At 35.7% G+C, this 26,817-nt stretch overlaps 1 protein-coding gene and 1 long non-coding RNA gene across 8 annotated transcripts in view; one reads left to right on the forward strand and one right to left on the reverse strand.

Moving 5' to 3' along the window:
- Positions 1 to 26,817, forward strand: part of LOC131381887 (uncharacterized) — a 97,845-nt gene that overhangs the window by 36,299 nt on the left and 34,729 nt on the right. The gene's annotated exons all lie outside the window — the stretch shown is intronic.
- Positions 3,211 to 26,817, reverse strand: part of SYT14 (synaptotagmin 14) — a 232,133-nt gene continuing 208,526 nt past the window's right edge. For 2 of the 7 annotated variants that reach the window (XM_032137739.2, XM_032137738.2), the window contains 4 exons: positions 18,649 to 18,838; positions 15,104 to 15,160; positions 13,566 to 13,846; positions 3,211 to 11,315 (listed from right to left, as the gene is read on the reverse strand). In XM_032137739.2, coding sequence (XP_031993630.1) covers positions 11,256 to 11,315; positions 13,566 to 13,846; positions 15,104 to 15,160; positions 18,649 to 18,838 — 588 coding nt within the window. In that variant the 3' untranslated portion in view covers positions 3,211 to 11,255. Of the gene's footprint in view, positions 13,847 to 15,103; positions 15,161 to 18,648; positions 18,839 to 26,817 lie in introns of all 7 variants that reach the window. The other 5 variants (XM_032137740.2, XM_058430944.1, XM_058430943.1 and 2 more) reach the window with 5 other exon arrangements.

Raw genomic sequence — 26,817 nt, forward strand, 5'->3', positions numbered from 1 at the left:
CATCATTTCTGAGGGCTCTGTTCTGTTCCATTGATCTATGTAGAGACAGGGTCTTACTCTGTCAACCACGCCGGAGTGCAAGAGTGCAGTGATACGATCATAGCTCACTGCAGCTTCGAACTCCTGGGTTCAAGTGATCCTCCCACCTCAACCTCCTGAGTAGCTGGGACTATAGGCGTGTGCCACCACGCCCTACTTATTTATTTATTTCTTGGTAGAGATCGGGTCTCCCTTTGTTGGCCAGGCTAGTCTCCAACTCCTGGCATCCCTCTGCCCCACCCTCCCAAAGTGTTGGGATTATAGGCGTGAGCTGCCACGCCAGGCCTAGAGGCAGTTTTTTATTTGGCTCCATCTATTTTCTAAGAGGAACTCTGTTATTCATTATTCTCAGTGGTCCCCTGCTCTGACTTCTTGAGGAGTCCGAAGACTGTTACATGCTATGGTTTCATTTGAAGTAGATATTGAGAACTGTTTCCTTCTTGGAGGCCACACAACTTTCATAGCTTGCTTCATGAGGATGAAAGTTTGCCTGGAGTTCCTCTGAACAGGAAGGAACACTAAAACAATTCTGATATTTGCCATGAGGTTGAGTCTCTGTGTTTGGTTGAGCAGTCTCAATGGGCTTTTCTTATTCAACACTTTTTTCAATTTTCTATCTTAATACTTGGGAATCCAGAAGCAGCAGACTTTTCCAACCCCAAGGCAGTTAATCTCAGGGCTCTTTTCCATTCCCTTCAATCTCTCCGTGAAAGCCACGGAACTCCTGCCTGAGTTTACTGCTTTCTCGTAATACATTTTAGCAAGGAATATCTCAAACACACCACTACTCTGGCTCTTTCCATCCATTTCCCCTGAACTACAGTTTCGGTAGTCGCACTGACCACCTTCATTATACAGGCAACTGGTTTATCCATGCTTTGCCACTGCAAAATATGGCTACAGGCTTCCAGGCTGCTATATGTATTTCCTTACCACTGGCTGCTTGCCTGCTAAGTTAATGTAAAATATTTTAGGTTTTCATTCTCACAGAACTCCGCTGGAAGGTATCAATAGTTTTTTAGTTTTGGTTGTTTACAGTAACAAATGTACTCCAAAATAAGTAATGGCTCAAAAACAATAGAAGTTTTTTTTTTTTTCCCCTTATTTATGCTGTCATTCCAAAGCATACATACCTGGTTGTCCGTTTTCTGTGAGGTGACCCAGTGACCCAGAATCTCTCCAACTTGGGGCTTTGCCATTCCTGAAAGCTTTCAGTTTTCTCTGTATCCAGCCAGTGGAAAGTGAAAGAATGCACGGAAAAGGCATACTTGATTTTTTTTTTTTTTTTTTTTTGAGACAGGAACTTCCTTTGTTGCCTAGTTTGGAGTGCAATGGCACAATCTCGGCTCATTGCAACCTCCACATCCTGGGTTCAAATGATCCTCCTGCCTCAAGCCTCCCACGTAACTGGGGCTACAGGTATGTGCCACCATGCCTGGCCATATTTGATTCTTAAAAATCCTCCTGGGCTGGGCTTGGTGGCTCACAACTGTAATCCCAGCACTTTGGGAGGCCAATGCAGGTGGATAGCTTGAGCCCCCGAGTTTAGGACCAGCCTGGGCACCATAGTGAGACCCTGTCTCTACAAAAAATAAAAATAATAGCCGAGTGTGGTGGCATGCACCTGTAGTCCCAGCTACTGGGGAGGTTGAGGTGGGAGGATTGCTTGAGTTTGGGACATCAAAGCTGTAGTGAGCTGTGATTGTTCCACTGCACCCCGGCCTGGGCAAAAGAGCAAGACTCTGTCTCAAACAAAACAAAACAAAACAAAAAAAAAACTCCTAGAAATTGGTACACATCATCTCTGGTTGTATTCAATTGGCTAGAACTCAGTCACATGGCCATGCCTAACTTCAAGGGAAGGCATTAGAAATGTAAGTTAGCCATATGAACAAGAAAAAGAGAAATACATGGGTTCTGGTGAAGAATTGGCAGTTTCTACCACATATTAAAAGTATTCTTTGGAAGGTTTTCCTTTAGATATATTTTCTTTATGCTTGAGTAGATGTTTTCACTTTTTCTCTTGCTAATCAATATAAGTTTATGAGATCCTCACATAATTTGCTCCATTTATTTGGCACTTAATTTCATAAAAATGTGTAGTGTATATTTTTATAATTCATTGTAAATTACTAATAAAATATTCCATATATACCTTTACTGAGACCATTTATTTTAAAATTGGGAATGACTTTATTTTCAAATAGGAAACCGTGAAATATTTTGATAATCTATGGAAAGAAAAAGTTGACTTAAATATTATTTTGCATATTGGAGATCAAAGGAGTTATAACCAATTTGCAATTAAAATATAATGTTTGGTGAGGTTTTGGCTTAAAAAAGAGAAAAACAAAAAACATACCTTAAATATAGTAACCTGTTATAATGAATAACTATTAAATCAATTTATAACAATAGAAAATGATAATTTCATGATTTGTTAGCAAGAATGCAGATGTGCCAATTTTTTGCTGGGATTTCCCTTTATATTAATTGTAATTCTCTGAAAGACCCAAATGAAAATAATTTTTTTTAAAGTATTGAATAATAAATCATCCCTAAGTAAGATATTGCTTACAATTCAGAAAAAAAAATTGTCAACACTCAAGCAAACCTGTTACTTTTGGCTTCTTTAACCTTAAATGTCGTTTTTTTTTTTTTTTTTGAGACAAGAGTCTTGCTTTGTCACCCAGGCTGCAGTGCAGTGGCGCGATCTCGGCTCACTGTGACCTCTGCCTGCCGGGTTCAAGCGATTCTCCTGCCTCAGCCTCCAGAGTAGCTGGGATTACAGATGCGCACCACCACACCCAGATAATTTTTGTATTTTTAGTAGAGATGGGGTTTCACCATGTTGGCCAGGCTGATCTTGAACTCCTGACCTCGTGATCTGCCCGTCTCAGCCTCCCAAAGTGCTGGGATTACAAGCATGAGCCACTGCGCCCAGCCTAAATGTCTTAATAATAGAAGCTCAAAATGTTTGAGAGCGGGGGAAGAATTCAGCAGTGAGTACTGGGAAAGGATACAAATTCCTTAAATTGTAGTTTGGAGATTACATTATGAACCCATTTATTCTGAGCAGAAGAAGTGTTTCATGTTTTCATTATATTTCAGTAGAGACAACTTTACAAAAAGGAAAAAAAAAGAAAAAACTCAACCAGACCAGTTGGGCACTGGCGTTCCCCTCTTTAAAAATGTTAACTAAAAAAGGCTCTGGATAATTTATGGATCTAAGGATTCAAAGACAATCAGAGATTAGATGATGCAGCAACTTTAATTTCTTTCAGTTTTAGAGCACCAAACGTTTAAATTCTTCTTCATATGCAAAATAGTACTTGTTAAGTCTGTTATAAATCTTTGTTGCTGGAAGTAAAATGGACAAGGTAATGAAATATGAAAAATATCTAAACTCAAGGTCTTTGGGAAACAATACAACTGTCTAATGAAAAAGAATTAAAAATCAACAAACTATTATGGGCAAAGAGAAAATTGTTTTGTTAAACAGTATAGCAATACTGATATGAATGACAACAAATTCACATTAAGTGAAAGAACAAACTAGATAACAGTTCACATTCCGGCTGAAGATACTGAGATCATTTTAAAGCTATTTAGTTTAATTTGTGATTTATATGAACTTTAAAGGAGAATATTTTTAAATATTTGCATTTGTAAGTCTATTTTCTTTGGAAGCCAGATTTGACTTACAATTAAAGAAAATAATATGACCCAAACCTTTTGAGAGCAATATTTTATAGCACATTTAGATGAGATTCCTTTCAAACCCAATATCTAAATAACATGTACATATATCCATTCGATATTTCCTTATGTAATTGATATTATTTTATTTTGTGTAACAGTCATATTAACATTTATTTGTCAATGACAAGAATTAGGACTCATGTTTATGTATCATCATCAGTGAAGTCAGATGTTTACCCATTCCATGTGAGTACTAAAACGTGAACAGATTTTTTACATAAAGGTGAAGAAAAATAACTTTTAACCCACACAAAATTTATTCTCTGGAAAATTAAACTGCCATTAAAATCTCATTGGAATAATAACTTTAACATTTTTTTACACTGTTTTCACAGAGGTCAGCAATTTCTGTATGTAATACAATTATACAAAAGGAAAAAGGCACCGAGACAATCGGTGTATACATAGTAGAAAAGTCGACATGAGAATAAAATGCAACACATAGCACATTTTCAATTACATGAAAATGATTACATATATGCTCACTCTATAAAACAGACTGCTTCACACACGCATCTGTTTATATTTTTGACTAAAAGTGTAAATAAATGTGACAATAATACAACACTGTTGATAACCACACAGACACTTTATATTAATAAGATCCACTAATGGTTTAGAGTCACTAGCAAATATGCTGGAGACAATTCAAGACCAAGGAAAAGGTTAATCAGCAGTGTATTTCTTCAGTTGTTTGATAAGAGTTTTGCTCACGGAGCATTTAAACTTTATCACACTGTTATATCCATTATTAGAAAAATAAGTAAGAAAGCTCTGTAGAAACTATATTATTAAGGAAGTTTCTTGCCTCAAAAAATGAAAGAACTAGGAAGGAAGGAGGGAGGGAGGGAAGGAAGAAAGGAAAGAAAGAAGGAAGGAAGAAAGAAGAGTAAGGGAATATTGAATAAAAGATTCCACTAATTGAGCTTTTCCATAAAAATTTCATTATTTTGAGAAATAAAATACAATGCAAGAGTATTGATCAGTGAGGAACCTCGTGTGTTTTAGAATAGGTCCCAACATTTATCAAGACCCTTAAAACTCATATAATAACTATTCTTCCTCAAGACTAATTTAACTGAAAACACATTTATACACTTTCTTATTTCAAAATTCTAGTAAAAATCTAGCCAAAGGTTGGCCATCTCTTCCAAACAGCTTTAAAGATTCCTCAAAATTGTTGCCACTATATTATATTCACCACAAAACAAAAGCAATCTCAATAAAATTATACAGAAATATAATAAATCAATTAATTTTATAACGTAAGCTACTACTGGAATTTTTCTCCTGATAAACTTAAAGTAGTATTTATAACATCAAAATGCTGTTAGAAGTATCACCATTAATTTCTAGCTCTGCTTCAAACAACTGTTTAAATATGCTTCAATATTAAGAGAGCCAATTTATGTGCAACAGCTACTCTGGTCTCCCCTCACACAACAAATGCCACATCATTACAGAATACTATAAATATTCTCAATATTTATCCAAAAAGACTTCCCAAAACCAAAACAAGCACGATTCCTCCCTTTTCCTCCTCCCCACTCCCCACACTACAAACAAAAAACAAAAAACAAATAAAACAAAAAAGCCCCCAAACTTCTTAGGACTCTATGGTACATACTTCAGTTTTCTGGTTTTTGAAATCGCCTGGTTAAAGCAACATGTGAAATGTTAAAAACCAGGTTTTTAAAAGAAGGCTTCCTGTAAAATTTAAAATAAAAAGAATGTGCAAGCTAGAGGGAGAAGGGAGGAGACCGAAAGGAGAGCATATGACATAATGATCTCAAATCCTCACTTCCAAGAAGCCGGCTTCTACTCCATTAGAATTGCAATGACATTTGGGTACTGAAGCGGCCGTCCTATTTCAGGGTTCTGGGATACTGATCCTTTATGGGCCTTTTCTCCTGTCGGTGCTTATGGATTACTTCCATCCATACTAATGGGGGTTAAGAACAGGAATCACTACGAGGACCAACCCCTGAGGGAATAAATGGTTTGACTGTTAACCAAAAATTAAACCGTCAGGAGGAGGTTGGCACAGTCAGAAACTGATGAGTGAAGTGACATTAGGAGGTTCACAACCATCCACCTTCAACCAGATGTGAATGGCAAAGAGAAGCAGTAAGTCTCAGAGATAAGGAAAAATTCCTATTTTCTCATTAAACAAAATAGTCATATTTAATACGAACTGCTAGCAATATCTGAATATATGAACAAAGTTTGAAAAATAATTTTTTTCAGTATATAATGGAGTATTATATTTTATCTATTAATTCATTTTAAACACATCATCAGGTGAGAGATCACATGTTACTGTAATAAACAGAAAGATGTTATAGTTTTTCTTTTTAAAATAGTCTTGAATATTTAAAAGACAAACTCAAATGCCTAACAGTACAAACTGGATTTACTGATAATCAGAATCATAAAGAAGAGGGTGAAGAAGGGTCCTAATAAGACAATTTATAACACAGACTATCAAACTGACATAGAAATAATGTCAAACACCTTGCACAACTATTGCCACCACAGTGATTTTGTTCTTATAATTAATTAGAAATTTTCATGTCATAAGCAGTTGAAATTTTACAATAAAACTATGCCAAACTTTTGTTAGACGAATAATCAGTTTCCTTCCTGTTCCCAGCCCACACAACATAATTTTAGGGTACTTCACACTATTCAAGGTAAGTATACAACAACCACCACTACCACCACCACTGAAACAGCAACAACAAACATGCTATGATTAAAGGGTATTAGGCTTTGCTCTTTCTGTAGTCCCCAAGAAAGCCTATTTGGTCCTCACTACGGTCCAGTACAGGTGATTAAGAGAAAAAAGTCAGGATATCACTTTTTGATAGGTATTATTCAGCTTTGATGAACTAACTCTGGTATCTAGTTTGAGTGTACATGAATAAGAGTGGGAAAAAAGGAAGAAGAAAGGGAATATTTTTAAAAAGGCACATACTAGTCTAAACAGGGAGAGAAAAGAGCAATATTTTTACATTCATTTTTTGATAATAAACTTGTAATCCCAGTCTTTCAAGCTGATTACCTTAAGATTATATTAACCAGACCTCAAGCTATCACCAAATCAAATACAGTGATACATCAGCAGTCACAAAACAGCCTAATTGAATGACAACATTATTTCACATATTCAAATAAGCTCATTTTTCAGTGGGATAACCACAGATCTTTGTGGAGGAAAAGAAAACTTCAAAATGTAAAATGTGTTCATACAAAATATTACATCAGAGAAGAAAATATGGCTACATTTGAAATGAGGGGAAATGGAAACTCAGATGTACCTTATCCACAGCATTTATTTTGAGAGAAAGAGAAGGTCCTGAGGCTGCTGTATTAACTTGCTATTTGAAACAAAGGATCCTAAGAACAAAACAATCAAGGAACTAGAGTTTAGAGCAGCAGTCACAGAAACACTGCTTTTAGAGAAGAATCCAGTAATGCAGTTCATCTGGTGTGATGACAATGAAGCCATTTAGATGATGATAAAGGGAAGCAAGAAATCTTACTGTATGCAAGAATGCAAAAATGCCAGCACCTATGGCTGCTACTATACATTTGCTCAAAGGTCAGTCTTATTTCATTTAGGATACTGATAGAATTACTAGATAAATACCTCCCCATTCTTTGCTTTATATCCATCACTGTAAAGATAACTTAGAAGGAAATATTTGAACAATGATGGAAAGGAATTTTTGGAAGCCATAAAATCAACATATTATACCAAGAAACACTTTGAAAAATGTACGTTGAATGTGAATGTACAGAAACTCATTATTAAATATTAATTTTTTTCATTAAATATCCTTTTTAAGGAAGCATAAGAAAGAGGTGAACAACATTAATCCTAGTCTTAATTTCTCTCTTACTATCACTATCACACTTAAAGGTCTGATCTACAGGCACTGAAACATTTCATGAATAATACTATGTAATACATTTAATATTCTATATCAATAGATCTCATACAGAATTTCCTGGAGAGCTTAATAAACTGTAGATTACTGGGCTCCCTTCCAGGCCAAATGAAGTAGAATCTCTGGAGGTGGAGTTTTGGAATACAAGTTAAATTTTCCTCCCTTCTTTCCCTTCTCCTTCATTCTTTCCCATCTCCTCCTTCCTTCCCTTCTCCTCCTCCCTTTCTCCCTCTCTCCCTCCTTTCTTCCTTCCTTTCTACAAGGTCTTGCTCTGTCACCCAGGCTGAAGTGCAGTGGCGCTATCTTGGCTCACTGCAGCCTTGACTTGCCAGGCTCCAGCGATTCTCCCACCTAAGCCTCCTGAGTAGCTGGGACCACAGGCATGCACCACCACACTCAGCTAGTTTTTAAATTTTTGGTAGAGATGGGGTTTCGCTATGTTGCCCAGGCTGGTCTTAAACTCTTGAGCTCAAAGTAATCCGCCTACCTCAGCCTCCCAAAGTGTTGGGATTACAGGTGTAAGCCACCACGCCTGGCCCAAGTTAAATTTTCAAAATAATTTTTAAGGATACTACAGTTTAGAAACCATTATTTTACATTTTGTTCTTGGAAAGAAAGTGTGTCCTCAAGTTTGATGGGAGTCTGATGTGTATTTGTTCTTTAAGACCCAACTCAGGGATTATCTTCTCCAGGAAGATTTTTTTGAACTTCATGTTGCACTCTTCTACTAAATCCCACGGTACTCTATGCATGCCTCTATCTTAATGCTTCATTATACTAGACTGAAATTATCCCATTCTGTGGTCATCTTCCTACCTTAGAATGTAGGCCCCACGAGGGCAAAGACTTTGACCAATTTATTACCTCTGCATTTGTAGCACTTGGAACAACAACACATGGCACATATCTAGTACTCTTAAATATAAATTAACTGAAGAACTAAATAAATCCATGCATAACACAAGATTCATAAAAACTAAGACTCATGTAATAGTGTGATTGGTTTCTTCCACAGGGAATTTAGTTCAATTCAATATTTATTGTCTGCCTACTATGAGCAAAGGGGTACAGAAAGATACTAACAAGGCATTGACTACTTAGCTAGGGGGGTGAGAGACATATGTAATAAAAAAACTAGCTATAATTCCTGACAAATCTTAATAAAATTGAGAATAAAACATAAATAAATTGCAATGAGAGGACAGAGGAAGACAAATCTTTTCTTTCGCCACTGATATGAGTGAGACATGGGCTAGACACAGGTTACGCCCTTCATAGAGTAATAAGGGGGTCATGTAACAATTAAAACACCTTGGATTCCCAAAAGTGGTCAAGGAGCAGAACTGATTAATATGCTTTTGGAATATAAGTGTAGGCTAAACTGGCAGAATAAATCAATTCCAAATCTTTGCAAATCAAAGTCATCTACATGACACGAAAGTACCACCATCTGTGTCCTGAGAAGAAAAAAAATTTCTGATCTTCTTTTCTAGTCTTTTCTCTTTCCCCAGCTGTTTTTTCCCCCTTAGTTCTGCCATTCAATCAAGGTGAGTGGGATTATTGATAAATATAATGTCCTAAGTAGTTTTTTTTTTTTTTTCAAACAGGGAGGCAAACGCAACATGCATAGCATGGGTTTTAGAGTAATTTACACCTGGGTTCCAATCCCAGTCCTACTACTTATTTACTGAATGACCTTGGGAAAGTCTACTTAACCTCTTCATGCTGCAGTTTCTTTATCAATAAAATGTTGATAACATTACTTACCTCACAGTATTGTTTTGAGAATCAAGCAAGTAATAAATTATTGTGCTAGATCTTAGTAAATTATAGCTGTTAACTATCACTTTGGAGGGCAGAGACAATGTTTTAAAATTAACGTTAGAAAATACTTTGCAGCATGCTTAAACTTGTATTCAATATTAAATATGGTTAGCAATAATAATATTAACAGCTACCTTCAATGTAGGCCACAGATGAACTGGGGACAGTGAATGGAAACAAAATTAGAAATAAAAACTATCAATGTGAAATAATATAGTGATAACTCAAATAACTATATATCTAATAACTGTCTTTGTGAAAAATCTCTGTGAATTGTCTAGTCTATGTAGGCAAATGGCAATTTTACACAAATGAATTTGTGTCCTTTCTATTCACAGCTGGATAGCGATCTTGAAAAATATTTGGTGGTGACTACTGTTCTTACCCCATCAAAAATTTACATCTTCCCATAGCCTATTTTTTCTTTCACTGGAAAGACTACGATATCATTCAGTATCCCCACACATCTTCATATCGACAAACACTCTCAATTCTTTTACCCCTTTCTCCTATTGGTACTATCTTACTTTGCAGTTATTGATTATGCTTCTGATTCACTTGGTAAGTGAAATGAAAATGATGATGGTATCAAGCAAATGATTTAACAAACAGCCCTGGGCATCTTCACTAGGTTAGATGAAACTGCCTTACCAGGCCCTACATTTAAACATGTGTATATTAATCAGGTAGTTATTTTCTCATTGGGTTTTCTTTTTTTTAAATTGTGGTCAAATTTATTATTCCTGTCAGCAAATACAACATTATTGAGAATTCACTAAATGCACAGTAAGATAATATGCAAATGGATTTCAAACAAAATGTGGATTGTACCGAAGACACAAGAATATAGAAGAAAGCTTCTGAAAGATAAGGCAATATTATGGTAAACAAATTCTTTACTGATTTGACATACATTTTGTTTACTGGGCAGCAATAATTATCTTTTGCAGCTCATTTGGGAGAAAAATAAACCCCACAATTCCAGGTTTAGAGGCTCCCATAAATGCCAGTCAATTGCCATATTTGGACTATATCATTTTATTAGAAAACTTACGGGATTTTAATAGAACTATATGAAAGTGGGTTGTCTTTTTCAGATTTCTGAGCCAACACCTGCTCCCTACCAGTGGGTCCCTATTTGCTATAATTACTGAGATAGAAGATTTTGCTATTAAGCTTTCATGCAAATTCAAGCACACAAAAAAGCAGTAGTACTCTCTCGTACATTAGATTCAGTAGAGTGAAGTGGGTCCCCTGAGCCTTATTTAATCCTTTTCTAAAAGAACAGACAACTTTTTGGGAGTAATTACTATAAGTTGTGTCGATCTACAGAAACAAATGTATATTTTGCTGTGTGTGAAGGAGAACAGCAGCAGAAAGTACCCCAAACCAAATATAATATCTAGTAAATACATAGAGGAGAAAAATAATCCTAAACTTATGAAATGTTTTTCTATTCAGTTATCTGAAAAAGCCAGGGCACCTTTGCCTTTACAAATGAATATACATATACATATTTATGTTGTATGTGTAATGGTGCATGTGTGTATACAGATACATACACTCATATAGATAATTTATAAACTTTGAGGACTTGGCAGCTGGGGTGGAGGTAGGGTCTTTCCAGAAATCTTAAAAAACTGTTTATTAGCTTTTAAGCCATGAAGGCTTTGATACTTACGCCAGATAAATCCCTAGGGATGTATCAACTCTCACACACACAATTCTGGGAATAGTCTGAAAAAAGGTAGATTTAACAAATAACAATTAGTTAGGTCTTTTTCTCACTAAGAGTGAAAGCACCAAGCTGGTCTTACTAATGTCTTTCACTAAGCTCTGTTACAATTACAAATAAGACTGATAACTCTTTTTATTAGGAAGCTAACAGTTAGCAATGCAGTTGTTTCAAAGTCTAAAAAGATCATTATAGCTTCAAATGCCTAAGTCCAATTTCTCAGCAAAATCTACATCCCCTCTTCAAGTCTTTTTTCATACCGTTGCTGAAAACACTTAAATGAGATATTTTGCCATTTGATTCAGGTTCTAACTCCTACTCGTTTATTTGAAAAATCCTGGAAAAAGCTCATTGATGATGTAACAATAAAAGATGGATTTTTCCCTTTAATGCAGCCCTGTAACACACATTCTCAAACCTCATGTCATCCAATATAGTATTTGTATTTTTTCTTGTAATTCATGTGTATGAATGCATAGAGCTGCCATGTTTTAAACTAAAAAAATACAGAAGTTCATGGTCTTTTTGGGTTTCTTTTAAGGCCTTTCAGTACAGCCAAGCTGAAGTAATATCTATGCATTGTTTTGTTATTATGGTAATAACAAGTTCTAGTTTACAATAATATATAGTACTTAGTTGGGACTAGAAGCAATGATATACTGCTTTTTAGTAACTGGTAAATCGTATGTTTTTGTCTATTTTAACTAGAAATGAGGAGAAAAAAGAAACTATTTTTAATATATATAAAACATACTCTGATAAAGTATATGCATAAAATGATATATTAGGTAAGAAGCAAAACTGAAAAGAAAACAGCTTATAATATTCCTGATTAGAGTTCCTAAATATAAAAACAAATGAAAGTGCCTTGCCATTAAAAAGTTAGCACATTATACAACTTTTACATACTTCAGAGGAAATAAAGATCTTGCGACACTGTTCTGAGGAATCTTTACATTTATAAAAATTGAAGGCTTAATTTTGCAAATACAACTTTCAAGCTGTATGAGCAAATTTAACTTACATGAAAGGCACAAGATGACATCACGTTGAAGAACTTTATCTGTAAATTTCATAAAGTCTAGTCACAAGTTACTAGAAACTTCATAAGGAATCTCATAACTGTTTTTAACATGATGTTCCAATTCAAACTGAGAACTGGATAGTCTTCATATCACAAATATAAATTGAAGTGAGAGTGAAGATTTAGAGAGAGAACAGTTTCTTATTTTGGATGCTACCTGCTTTACGCAGTGTTGGTTACTAAATACTCAGAGCAGAAAATTAAAATTGAATTGTTTTCCATTTTCAACAGCTTATCTACTGTATTTTCAGTTTGTAAAAAATGTATTTCACACTACTGCAATTTTGAAGAGTCAATCACTGAAAGAAATTTTAAAGTAAAGTCCTGCTCTATTAGCTTCCTACATTGGAATACAAGAATACAGGAAGTGCTTTCAACAGAAAGTTACGTAGTTCTACAGTACAACCTGTCTAGAAGACTTGCAAGGGACCAGTACAGTGACTTGGTCTCTTTGGATCAGGCAAAAGCGGAGGCAAATGAAAAATGAACTTTTAAAAAAATAACATATTAAAAAAATTCCTGTATGAAAATGAATACTTATTTGCACTTAGATTTAGTGCTTTTGAGAGGAACTGAGGCACAATGAAACTAAGTGCACAAAGGGAACATGCCACTGAAATAAAACAATTTTCAATGTGACTGAAACCCTTCACCATTAGATACGACTTATGATAGAGTTGGAGAACTACTTTTTCATATTAAAGAACATTACAAACACCAGGGACTGGTCAAACTATGTTTTATAAATAATATGTAGGGTGATATTAAAATTGTATTGCGACTAAAATTCTGGTTTTTAAAATCACTTATAATTTTGATTTTTCATAAAATGGCTCTTTTGCTAAATTAAAATTAACTTCAAATCAAAAACATCTTATTAAATTTCTGGAGGACTGTTAGTTTAGCAATGATAATGTATGTTTCTCAGTTTCCTAAACAAGCTCTACTAGACACACATATTTTCTTCATTTATGTCAGTATGAGATGTTCTTTCCATAGAACTTAAAGCATTTTGGTAGAATGTTGAATATGATTCTTCAAAGAACAGCTCTTCTAATGGTGACTTGGTAGAAACAGTAATGTTTGAATTGGAAATATGCTGCCTTTGATGGTAACTGCTTGCTTATTCTATTCATCATGACTCTAGCAACGCATGCCATCTACATACTTGCTGTCCTTTTGACTCTTTCATTTCAGTCCAGTGATTGAGTTCTTCTTCTCCAGAGCTGTTGAGACCTAAAGAAATCCAGCCTATCATCTCTTTTCTTTTCATGCTGCGTTTGTTATACACAGACAGTATGAGTGTCACATCAGAAAGCTGAAATAGGGCCACTTGAAAAACAAAAGTTTCCTTGTATACTGGATTTGGCTGCCCTCTGCGGATGGATGTCTTGCATTTGGACATCTCTTGACCCATGGAATTCAGTAGAGTTAACTTAACATATGTATCTAAAGAAGAAAAAGACAACATATCACAAATATCATTTGAAACAAACTCAAAACAATTTTCTTATAGGCTAAGAAAATTAAGTATTTATAGTTTATAAGGATATGGTGTATACCATGTTTAATGGACATTCAACGAATTCCATTTTGATGTAGATGATTGTAATATGTGACAAATACAGAAAATACTAAATAGGCCAAAAATATTTTGGTAGTAATAATATCTTAACCTTACTATTTTCTATGTAATAGTTAGAATTTAAAGGTATACCTCATAATCCTTCCTCCACCCTCCCACCCCATCCTTGACCTCCCACTACCCTCCCCTGCCCGTTCCCATTCCCATTTAGCTTCACTAAGCAGGACATCATAGCATTAATAAACACTTAGCAAGCTCAATTAGCCACAACACTGTAAAGCATTCCACTGTTTTCAGAGAATAAGAATAAACAAACAAATAGAAATGAAGGCAAATGGTGAAGAGGAAAAGAGGAAGACAAGAATGCAAAGATGACATCAAAACAGCTTAGGATGAAATGTCAAAAAAAATCTCTGCATGGATGTGGTTTTTAAATATACTTTAAAAACATTTAAGGGCAAAAATGAAGCCAAATGCATTAAAGGTTCAAAGTTTAGCAAACCAAGTAAAACTTTCTCCTGGTTTCATGCAAGAGTACATTTAATGTGCTTTCAGGATAGTTAAAATACTATAGGATTGTTTTTTGGCACAAATTTAATGTAAAATTTTAAGAATGATATCTGAACTATTTTTATGAATTACAAAAAAAATTGATGTGATGTTTAGTGTACGAAGTGAAACATAACAGTTCATTGCCTGATTATTTGGGAGACAAATCCTCTCTTTATAAGACTGTGTTTTCAAGTTTTTTAGACTCATGCAAATGATCTTCAGCATGTTGATCCATCATGTGTACTTCATATCAAAATTTCACTTAATTTTAAAGAAAATTGCAATATTTATCAGGAAATATCTATTTCTGTTGTATGAATCAAAGTACAAATGAATGAAAAAATAAAAATTTTTATTTTAAAAAGTTTTGCTTATTTCATATATGCTCCGAATACCATCATCCATAATCAGAGATAAATTCTAAGTTAGTTTTTTTTAAAGTACCACAGATAATAAATGTGCATTGTTTTGGAAACCAACATGGTGGACAGCTTCACTGCTGGCAAGTTTTAGGGTATTTTGGTTTTGCATGAAAAGACAACATCCAATTAGCCTCTACAGGAACTCACCTCGGATTATATAAACCTGTCCACCTATCAAGTGTTTTAGACAACAGAACAGTCCATCTGACAACAGGGGGTGGAAAGCAGTAAAAGAAATAATGACCAGATGTCAATCGTTGGGTGAAAGAGGGTCAAAGGTTAGAATTAAAGAGGAAACAATGTTCACTGGAGTGGAAGAACACAAAACTTTAGCATTTTAATTCAGATAGAGGATTGAACAAAAGGGATGTTGGGTAGATTTAATGGGATGAGAATTTTTAAGGTTATTGTGTAATCTTAAACAAAAATTACACTTTTTAAAAGGGGGACATCTTTTTAATGATATCCTCTTGGTCTAAAGCACATTGAACATAGAATCATGCATATTATCAGACTATAAAAGACTGAATAATTATAAAGATCATCAGAATTATTATTATTATGCTTATTATTGCTAAATTTAAAATGTATCAATTTAATATTTCAAATACTTTTATTACTCCCAATATATATAAATTAATTATGCAAAACAAAATAGGACTATTGAAATTTTTGCTCTTGAATATTGCTCTTTCTTTGGAAAAATGGGGATTATTCAGTCTATAACATAGTTCGAAGCTTAGAATCTAGGTATATAGGAGGGGCTATAATCTTATATAATATATACTGTTTAGGACAAACTGATAAAACTGTTTTACCTTTTACTTCATAAATATTTCACTTTCATAAAATTACTTTAAATTGACTTATACTTACTTTCTAGTTACCTCCCACCTAACACCATGGATTATCCTTATACTGAAGATCTAATGGTAAAATAATGGCAATTGCTATAACCTATTCTGTAACCTGAAACATTGACTCTGTGTTGAGGATGTTAATCTTTTGTCATCTGTTTATTATCCAACCCTGCGCTTGGCCAGACCTCCCTTTTAGTTGTGATCCTTGTTGCTCTGTTTCTATCAGAGTGACTACAGTAAGGATAGAAAGGAAAACATATCATTTCATTCTATTTTTTAGCATCTCCAGCTAAATGTTTGTCAAAAAAATGTAGTAAATTATTAGCTAAAGCACAAGTGGCAAACTGATAACTGGGGGCTCAATGTGACCCTAAACAATGTTCTATTTATCCGGCACAGTGCTAACAATCTGTGAATCTGAAAGTCTTCTGGCAGGGTGTGCACTCTTGCGTTTGTCACAGGCCTCACCATCTCCCCATCTTTCACCTATGAGTTTTACTCATTTCAGTTATCCCCCAGGCCTTTTGAGTTTGCATTCTAAGTCTATGCTAATGAAGATGATCAAGTCACACTACCAAATCTGTTTATTCTAGAAATTGCTTCTTTTCTCCCACTCAATTTCTCCTTCTGAAATGAGAAAGGGGACAATAATAATTCCATCTGTTCATGCACCTTTATCTGATTTGAGTCTCACACCCTGTGAGAGACATGACCTTAATTTTACCTATAAAGAAACAGACTTAGGGGAGTGAGGTCAACTGTCCAAGGGTAGAAATATGAATTTAAGCCTTCAGACTTTTAATTCAGGGATAGACACCTTCTATGATATATGTAAGAAGCAAGCTTTCCAATATTATTTGGGGCAAACCCAATATATTGTAATAACCTTTTACTTCCATTGAATAAATAATTTTCACGACAACTAGAAAGAGTTAAATTCAAGGATAAAGTTACCCCTCCTTTATTTTTTAATTTTAATTAATTAATATTATTATTTACTTTATGTTTTTTTTTTTAGACGGAGTCTTGCTCTGTCACCAGGCTGGAGTGCAGTGGTGCAATCTTAGCTCACTGCAACCTCTGCCACCTGGGTTCAAGCGATTCTCTTGCCTCAGCCTCCCAAGTAGCTGGGATTACAGGCATGCGCCACCATGCCCAGCTAATTTTTTGTATTTTAGTAGAGATGGGATTTCACCATGTTGGCCAAGATGGTCTCAATCTCCTGACCTTGTGATCCGCCCGCCTCGGCCTCCTGAAGTGCTGGGATTACAAGCCCTCGTGAGCCACTGCACCTGGCCAATTTTTTTTTTTTTAAGACAGGGTCTTGCTCTGTCACCCAGGCTGGAGTGCGGTGGTGCAATCTTGGCTCACTGCAGCCTTGATCTCCCGGGCTCAAGCGATCCTTCCACCTCACCCTCCTGAGCAGCTGGCACTACAGGCTCAAGCCACCATGCCTGACTAACTTTTTAATTTTTTGTAGAGTCAGGGTCTCACTTTGTTGCTCAGGCTGGTCTTGAAATCCCGGGCTCAAGTGATCCTCCAGCCTCAGCCTCCTAACGTGCTGGAATTACAGGAGTGAGGTACTGCGCCTGGCCCCCCTCCTATAATAATTACTTGCTTCTTGGAATAAAACATGGCATTAAGTAAATCTGTGAGAATTCTTTAAGAAAATTTAAAGTGGCGTTATTATTTCAGATTTCGTTTCAAATTTTTAGTTTACGGCATTAACGGCTTTAATTTTAGGTAAGTATAAAGAAGCTGGGCCAGGCGCAGTGGCTCACGCCTGTAATCCCAGCACTTTGGGAGGCCGAAGCAGATGGATCACCTGAGGTCAGGAGCTTGAGACCAGCTTGATCAACATGGTGAAACCCCGCCTCTACTAAAAATACAAAATAATAGCTAGGTGTGGTGGTGGGTGCCTGTAGTCCCAGCTACTCAGGATGCTGAGGCAGGAGAATCGCTTGAACCTGGAGGCGGAGGTTGCAGTGAGCCGAGATCATGCCATTGCACTCCAGCCTGGGCGATAAGAACAGAACTGTCTCCAAAAAAAAAAAAAGAAGCTGCCACTTTCCCAGTTTACCTCTTTTAGGTACCAACATTTTAGAGGTATATTGGGTGATAATTTCACTATCCTCCCATAACCTACCCTGGCCCTGTTGAATGGGGAGAGAGATCCAGAGAGAGAAGTGTAACAGGCATAACATACATATAGTTAGGGCAGAGGTATGCTATCCAGCTTTCCCTTCTTAGCATCCAGGGTAAACAGCAAACTGTTCCTTATTCTGTTTGTCCTGGTAAGAGCAAAGCCCATGCCATCTAAGAAAAGTCTCTGCTGGCAGTACTGGGTTATAATTTTAAAGGAGAAAAAAAAAAGTGAAGTAATAGTTTCTTCTTAAATTCTTAAGGGAGAAAGAAGGAAAATATAGAAGTAAATAAAATAGTTCATAGTACTGCATGCAGATAGAAAACACATTACTCTTCAGTTAACAACAATAGCTATATACATTCCTGTTCATATTTGTGAACATTACTCACTTTTAAAGGCCCTGTAACCTTTTCTGGCATTAAAAGATAATGGCTATGATAGAGATTAATTTATTTTGCAGACACTATGAAAAATTAAAAGTTCTGTCACCTTACTATGAATACTTTGAATTTCAAATTTTTCTACTTCCCAAATGACTGGAAATAGAAAACATGAAACAGATTAGCTGATGATTACACCATTTCATTCTGATTGGTAAAGACTAAATGACAGGATTGAACTCCCTAATACTGAGAGTCCCAAAAGTGCAGAAAACATTAGAATTAAAAAAATTATTTTTCACTCACTGGGTGGTCTGTTTGCTGCCAAATTTTTGAAGTGGCTGCCTTTTATCACTTCTGCTGATAGTCTTCCAGTTGTGGCATTATAAAGCAGGCCAATAAGAATTTCTGGAACTGAGCCATGTTCAAGAGACTGACATGAGGATGTACTTTCACTACACGACACTTCTGACACGCTCATTTGGGAGTCACAGCCCTGTAATCAATAATAAAATTTTTATAGTATTTTGCAAGAGAGATATATTAAGAGATACATTGTTATGCCATGTTTATTTGGATTAGGTAGGTAAATCACAATAAAGATGAGTTGCAAACCAAACACCAGATTAGAATTATTGTCCTTAGCATATTTTAGCCCCTGGATTTCTTTTCTTTATGTAAAAGCCAAAGAAGTAATAGGAAATGAGAAGATTTCATAAATCCCTGTATATTTATAAAGAAATCAGAGAAATGTTGCTTAAACTTATAGATGTTAATAAACTGTTTTTTGAATATGAGAAATTATTGTTTAAAGACTATCAACCTTAAAAGACTGACAAAGATTTAGACTCAATACATCAAATGTCCTAACTGTGCCTTTAAATAAACAAAACAAAATTACCTGCTATTTATAAGCCAACATCTAAAACACAGAGATATAGAAAAGTTGAAAAATATGGGAAAAATTAATCATGTAAAAAATAATCAAACAAATTGATGTGGTTACATTAGTATCAGTCAGGGTTGGCTTTAAGGGAATAATCACCACTAGAGATGAAGAAGTATACAAAATAATGATAAAACACTGAAATTACTAAAAAGTAAAATAATCCCAAATTTGGATGCATTTAATAACATGGACTCAAAATATAGAAAGCAAAAATGGCCAGAACCAGAAAGAGAAACACAGACATCCATAATCACTGGGTACATAAGCACACTTCCCTCATTAACTGACCAAATTCAGTAACTGACCAAATGGGCGGACAAATAAGTACCATAAGGACATAGAAGATTTGAATATCACAATAAGCAAAATTGACCTAATGGTCATATGCAGAATATTATACCTAATAACTACAAAATATAATTTTCCCAAGTACGCAGAATTTTTAAATTAAAGCAAATAATAATTTCAAATGATGAAAATTATTCATAGTGTTTTTTGATTGATTAGAAAACCAAACTGTTCTAGAGGAGAATAAAATATCTGTATTTTTTGGAAATTAAAGGTATACTTTTGGTAACCCATAGGTAACTAAATGATGATAAAAATAAGTGATTTGAAAGACTAATAAAATGAATAAATTTCTGGAGAGTCCAATTAAGAAAAAAGGGACAAATAACAATGATCAGGAATGAAAAAGGAGACATCACTACATATTCTACAGACCATGAAAAAATAATAGGAAAGGATACTAGAAGAAAGTGGTTTCTTCTAGTAAATTTGAAATTTGAATGAAATATACCAGCGATCTCCAACCTTTTTGGCACCAGTGACCAGTTTCCTGGAAGACAATTTTTCCATGGACAGGGTGTAGAGGGTAATCTAATACTGCCACTGATCTGACGGGAGGCCGAGCTCAGCCTGTGATGTTCGCTAGCCCACTGCTGCTCACCTCCACTGTGCAGCGCCCATTCCTAACAGGCCATGGACTGGTATTGGTCTGCGGCCCGGGGGTTGGAGACTTCCGAAATAGACATCTTTCTAGAAAGTTATTACCAACCAGAAGAGACGCCGGAAGACTGTTCAGAAACAGTCTTACTAAAGAAATTGAATTTGTAATTAAAAGCCTTTCCAAAATACACATACAAAAAACAAAAGTAAGAAACTTTGGCCTGGATGGCTTCACTAGTGAATTCTAATTAATAATGCTAGTTTTACACAAACTCTTTCAGATATTAGAGAAAGAGAAACCACTCCTCAACTTCCTTTAAAAATTTAGCAAAATATTAAAACCAAAATCTAATAAGGGCATTATAAAAAAGAAAAATTACAAGATTTTCTCATTCATAAGTCTAGATGAAAAAACCCTAAATATACTATTAGTAAACCAAATCTAGCAACATGCAACATCATACTTAATAGCAAAAAATGTTAATGTTTACCCTTTGAAATTGCCAACTATTACTACTTTTAGTCAACACTGTAGTGGAGATACTAGCTAGTGAAGATCCTAGCCTTACTAAAGACAATAAAATGAAATAAAAAGTATAATGATTTGGAAGGGGACTAGATTTTTTTAAAAAGCCCTTATGTGCAGATTACATAATTATGTACACAGGAACAAATCTACAGATGAACTGCAGTTGTATACAGAGGTAAAATTTAGAAATCTACACATTACTATATATCAGAAGCAAATAGAAAATAAAATTTATTAAAATATTTATTATGGCATTTAAATATAAAATATGTAGGAATAAATGTAACAAATGATATGCAAGGCCTCTATACAGAAAACTATGAACATTATTGAGAGAAACCAAAAAGTGCTATATAAACTGTTACTGTATTAGAAAGCTCAATTTTGTAACATTCTCTCCAAATTAATCAATAGATTAAATTCAATTCCAATAAAAATACTGGCAGGTTTCTTTGAATTGTTTGACTTCATTAGTAATCAGGGGAATGGAAATGAAAACTACGAGGTAACACTACACAACAAACAGATGAGCTAAAAGAATACCAAGTGTGGTGAGGACAAAGCACTGGGAACTATCACAGTTCTCTTGTAGAAATGTGAAGTGATACCAATGTTTTAAATGTTATAAATACACATAACCTGTGATCTGGCAGTTCCACTCCTACATATATACCCATCAGAAATAAGTGCAATGTTTATCAAGAGACATATAAAAGAATGTCCATAGCAGCATTATTCATATTGGATCCAGGCAATAGAATGGATAATTTGTACTGAGTTCATACAATGGCATACTATACAGCAATGAAAACCAATTATAACTACATTTACATTTACAAATGTGATTTTAAGTAAAACATGTTGGGCCCAAAAGGATACCTAGCTGCATAATTCCATTTATGTAAAGTAACAAAAACAAACAAAAAATCAAACAACCCAAAAACCAAAACCTCAAACCAAGCAGAACTAAACCATTATGTTCCCGATGTATTAATAGGTGGTAACATTATAAAGAAAAGCAAAAAAGTAATTCACATAAAGTAAAAATTGTAGTTAACTCTGGAGGTGGGAGAGAAGAACAGTGATTTGGAAGGGCAGGATGGGAGTTTCTGGGGTTACTGAGACAATGTTTCATTCCTTGACCTAGATGGTAATTACATGGGTTTCGCTTTGTGATAAATGGGTTGCACACTTGCATTTTTTACCCTTTTCTAATGTGTGTTGGGTTTTGAAAGAAAGAAGATTTAAGAAAAGAATTACATGATGAAAAGACACAGTATACACAAATGAATATACAACGATAAAAATATACAGAACTTTCTTTGAAGATTCCCAAAGAGATCCAGTCCACGAATTAAAAAGGAAAGAAAAAAAGACACTAACAGTATTCCCTGTAACAATGTAGTTAAAATTTTTTTTAATGTTTTATAAGAATCCTGGAGTTTAAACCTACTACTGGCTGTAGAAGTAATGAAGGAGAATTAATACATACCTGGAGCCTGAACAAACTTGTTGGACTAATATACAGAAGGGTAAAATCTCCTATTTTTAACTCTAGACTACAGAGTGGAAGCCAAAAGGAATATACATTTTATATTCTTAAGTCATGGGTACACAAAACACATAGTTTGGTATGTTTTCATGACAGTTGGAGAAGAAAACAATTTTAGTAAGTTTCAATTAGGATATATCATCACTTATGAAAATAGTGTCAAAAACATGCTTGAGCACATTTGGTGCATTTGTTACATTAGGCTATAATACTAGCAGCATCTGTTAGAATATTGTGAGATATATTTTTCACAATTAACTTACTGTCAGATAAGATGTGAACCTAATAGTTGCTTATACACAGAAGTCATACTGCCACTTTTGAGAAACAAAGCGATGCCCAAAGAAAGCGATGGAAAGGCCTTTCTCAATCCTAAGGAAAACACTCCCCACTTCGCTGCTGTGAAAATCGTTATCTTCAAGTCCAACCAAAAAGCAACAGCATTAAGATCCTTGTTGATCACATTCTATTTTAGTAAGCCCTGCTGAAATATAGTGGTGTTTAAATAACACAAGAAACTATTACCTAGAAGAGTTCATTATGAATTTATGCCCTAGAAAAAGTGCTAATCTCGTGTCCCTTCCACTGGCATTAGTGTACTGCCCATTCAATGTTGGTAGAGTTGTGGCAGTCCAAAGAGATCACTCAGTACAAGAAAAGCAGTAAAGAATAGCTATGTAAACAGAATCACTGTAGTAAAAAGAAAAAAAAAAGTGGCATTGGCCTATAATTTCAGGTACTTGGGAGGCTGACAGAAGAGAACCACTTGACCCCAGGAGTTCTAGACCAGCCTGGGCAACATAGCGAGATCTGTCTCAAAAACAAACAACCTCAAATTAAATATCGATGCTATCTGCCCAAATGGCATCTTTCCTCAGACTACTCCTCACGGCATGCTGCTCCATTCAGTGTGTATTCAGGAATCTCCATCTACTCCCTCTGCAGATCTCATCATTAATTTATAACTGGGGCTTGCCTAGGTAGCACTAGCTGCAGGTGATTAATGCAAAGTCAAACAAATTCCAATCGTAACTAGGTCTACTTAAAGGAATAGTCCCACAGGCTCCCCAAAGTAAAACTTCTTTCCATCTTGCATAATATTTTACCTCTTTTTAATACTTCCCCTCCTTCCCCCTGAGTCTTCTGCCCTAGGGTAAAGGATTACAAGTAATTCTGTGACAGTAAAGTATATGTAATTTTTACAGGAATGAATATACTCTATATGTTTACCGTAACCAGAATTAGTGGTTAAGGTAGCCATTACATTTCCTTAATGGTGTGAGTAGGTTAAAATCAGGTGGAAGCTTGTAAATACATAGAGAAAAAACAATATGATTAAAAATACAATATAATTCCCATTAAGTAAACATACTGGGCTTTTTATTAATATTAAATTACTTCCAGCTTACTTGTAACTACTTATGCTCAATATTTTTTAAGGTGAAACCACTGAACTGTACAATGATAATTACTATAATTGAATTATCTATTGAATAGTATCTGTGCAACTTAATTCTCACTGTGTCTGGAAGATAGCATTCAGTTTTTAATTTTATTTATATGTGAAATGCTTCCATTATACTTTTCTGAAAATGGGGCGATCACAGAGGGTGCTGCAGTTAAAACAAGGGAAGTCACCTGCTGCAAAGTTAGAGCTGCCACTAATGATGAGCTTCATCTCTAGCAGCAAGGCTCCCTCCTCAGGGCCCTTTCCTAGCCCCAGGGAACTAGGTAAGGAGGAGATCACCAGAGGCAATTTCAGGAGAGAGGAAGAAAGAGCATAATTGCTCCAAATCCCACCTCCTTTCCATCCTCCACACTGTAAATCTAGCATAAAGGAGAGCCAGGCTGGGTTTTAGTAGGGTTTGTAAAAACACCGAGTGTATCAAAAGGACAGCCTACTGGAGTGAGCAGTGGCTTTGTACAGTTTGTACACAGGCAGCTTCAGGCACTCACTGATCCAGGCGTCAACCCATGTCACTAGGAACCAGTTCTCCTTTATCCATTTCTCAGGTTTGTTTCCCAAATTTGGCTTCATTCTCTGGCAGACTTTTCCCTCCTAGCTGCCAGCAGCTCTGAGTGTCATGGGAAAGAGGAAGACAGCATCCTACTTGCTCAATCCCAAATCCTGGAGCTTGCTGCTTAGAGCCCATGAGATTTAATTCTAGGGCTTTGCAATAAACTCCACTTCAGCAGAATACAGGGGCAGGTTAGTCTCCCAACCAAAATCTGGGTACTGTGTGCATAAGAAAGATATGAATGCTAGGCAGAAAAAACAGACGTCAACTACAGAGCCCATTCAACTGAGTTGTCTGGCCCTGCTTTTTCCCCCTTGGTCTTCAGTGAGGACTGTTATCCATATTACTGGGGAGCAGGTGACGTTGCTGCTGGTGCTCCAATTGTAAGTACCCTCTACAGGCTCTTGCTGTGCAGTTATTAGCCTTGCAGGAGCCAAGGAAGATGAAAAGATGGTTCAATGAAACGGAATCATGATGTTACCACACTCATGGAACACAGCTCTGACATTCAGGTTAGGTAAGGAAGAGCTACAATAAAAGCAGAAAACGATCACTTTTTCTTTCATAAGCCCCACATATTAACACTAAAAATTAACATATCTAATATTTAAGATAGAAGAAAAACGAATCATAGAACATTCACATAAATAACCATAATAACAAAATATTTTATCAGCGTTTGACCATAGCAACATGTGGAAATGGTCATAAAAATCCCTGCTATGATCCGCCATGTGCAGTGGCTCATGCCTGTAATCCCAGCACTTTGGGAGGCCGAGGCAGGCAGATCACTTGAGGCCACAAGATTGAGACCAGCCTGGCCAACATGGTGAAACACTGTCTCTACTAAAAATACAAAAATTAGCCAGGTGTGGTGGCAGGCGCCTGTAATCCCAGCTACTCGGGAGGCTGAGGCATGAAAACTACTTGAACCTGCGAGGTGGAGGTTGCAGTGAGCCGACATCATGCCATTGTACTCCAGCCTGGGTGACAGAGTGAGATTCCATCTCAAAAAAAAAAAAAAAATTCCCACTATAATCAAAATTTATGTATATGTATGTATATATACATATGCACTTTTTTGCTGTATTCAATATGAACACATTTAATTAGCATTTCTGCCTATATGCTTATAAGTGAGATTGATTTATAAAGTTTATAAGTTTCTTTTCTCATGGTCTCCTGAAATACCTATTTGAAGAATATATATGTATAAATATAGGCATATGTGTATATTTTTTGCTGAATTATTTTAAAATGCTTAATTTAGGGTTTCTGCATATATGTTTATAAATGAGATTGGTTTATAATTTCCTCACGTTATTCTTGTCTAGTTGGTGTCAAAATTATATAAGCCTCGAAAGAGAAGTTAGGTACCTTTCCTTTTCATTCTCTGAAATAGCTTATGTAACACAGAAGTTATTTGTTCACTGAAGTTGGGTAAAACTTGCTTCTGAAAGTCGACCATTTTTTTTTTTTCCTCTTTCTTTTAAGGGGACTCCAGCTACTGGCTGAATTTCTTTAATGTTAATCACTCTTTGCATGTTTTCTACTACTCTTAAATCACTTTTTAGACATTTGTATGTTTCAAGAAAATTGTACATTTTGTTTTCAAATTTATTTTCCTAGAGTCATTTTCTTATAATTTTGAGACCTTCACTGAATTGGTGGTTATGTCCTTTTTTTTTTTTTTTTTTTTTTTGAGACGGAGTTTTGCTCTGTCGCCCAGGCTGGAGTGCAGTGGTGCGATCTCGGCTCACTGCAAGCTACACCTCCTGGGTTCACGCCATTCTCCTGCCTCAGCCTCCTGGTAGCTGGGACTACAGGCGCCCGCCACCACGCCCAGCTAATTTTTTTGTATTTTTAGTAGAGACGGGGTTTCACCGTGTTAGCCAGGATGGTCTTGATCTCCTGACCTCGTGATCCGCCCACCTCGGCCTCCTAAAGTGCTGGGATTACAGGCGTGAGCCACCGCGCCTGGCCTAGATATTTCCTTATAATACTGATAGGGGCTGAAATCCACAAATTTAGGTATTTTCATTTGTGTTTGTGCCTAAATATTTCCAATTTTAATTATGCTTCATTCTCTGACACTGAGTTGACTTAGGAAGTTTTTTTGGTTTGTGTGAGTATTGAAAAATATAGATTTTGGTGGGTTGGAGTGAGAGGGCTGCCTCTTTTACTTTACCTCCTACTACTTTACTCCTCAATCATGGAGTTCTAGCTAAATGCGCTTCCTTGCTACTCCCTGAACACAACACACGCACTCCGGGCTCAGGATGGGCTGTTCCATCCACTCGTGGTGTTCTTTCCTCAGATTTGTATATGGTTAACTCCCTCACCTCTTTCAAGTCTTTGCTCATATGTCACATTCCCAATGAGCCTTATACCTTGACCCTTATTTAATATTACACCTCCTTTCTCACTAGCACTCTTAATTCTGCTCACCCTGTTTTTCCCTCCACCCCACAGTACTTAT

This window comes from Hylobates moloch, unplaced genomic scaffold (assembly GCF_009828535.3).
Source record: "Hylobates moloch isolate HMO894 unplaced genomic scaffold, HMol_V3 SCAFFOLD_18, whole genome shotgun sequence".
Classification (NCBI taxonomy): Eukaryota; Metazoa; Chordata; class Mammalia; order Primates; family Hylobatidae; genus Hylobates; species Hylobates moloch.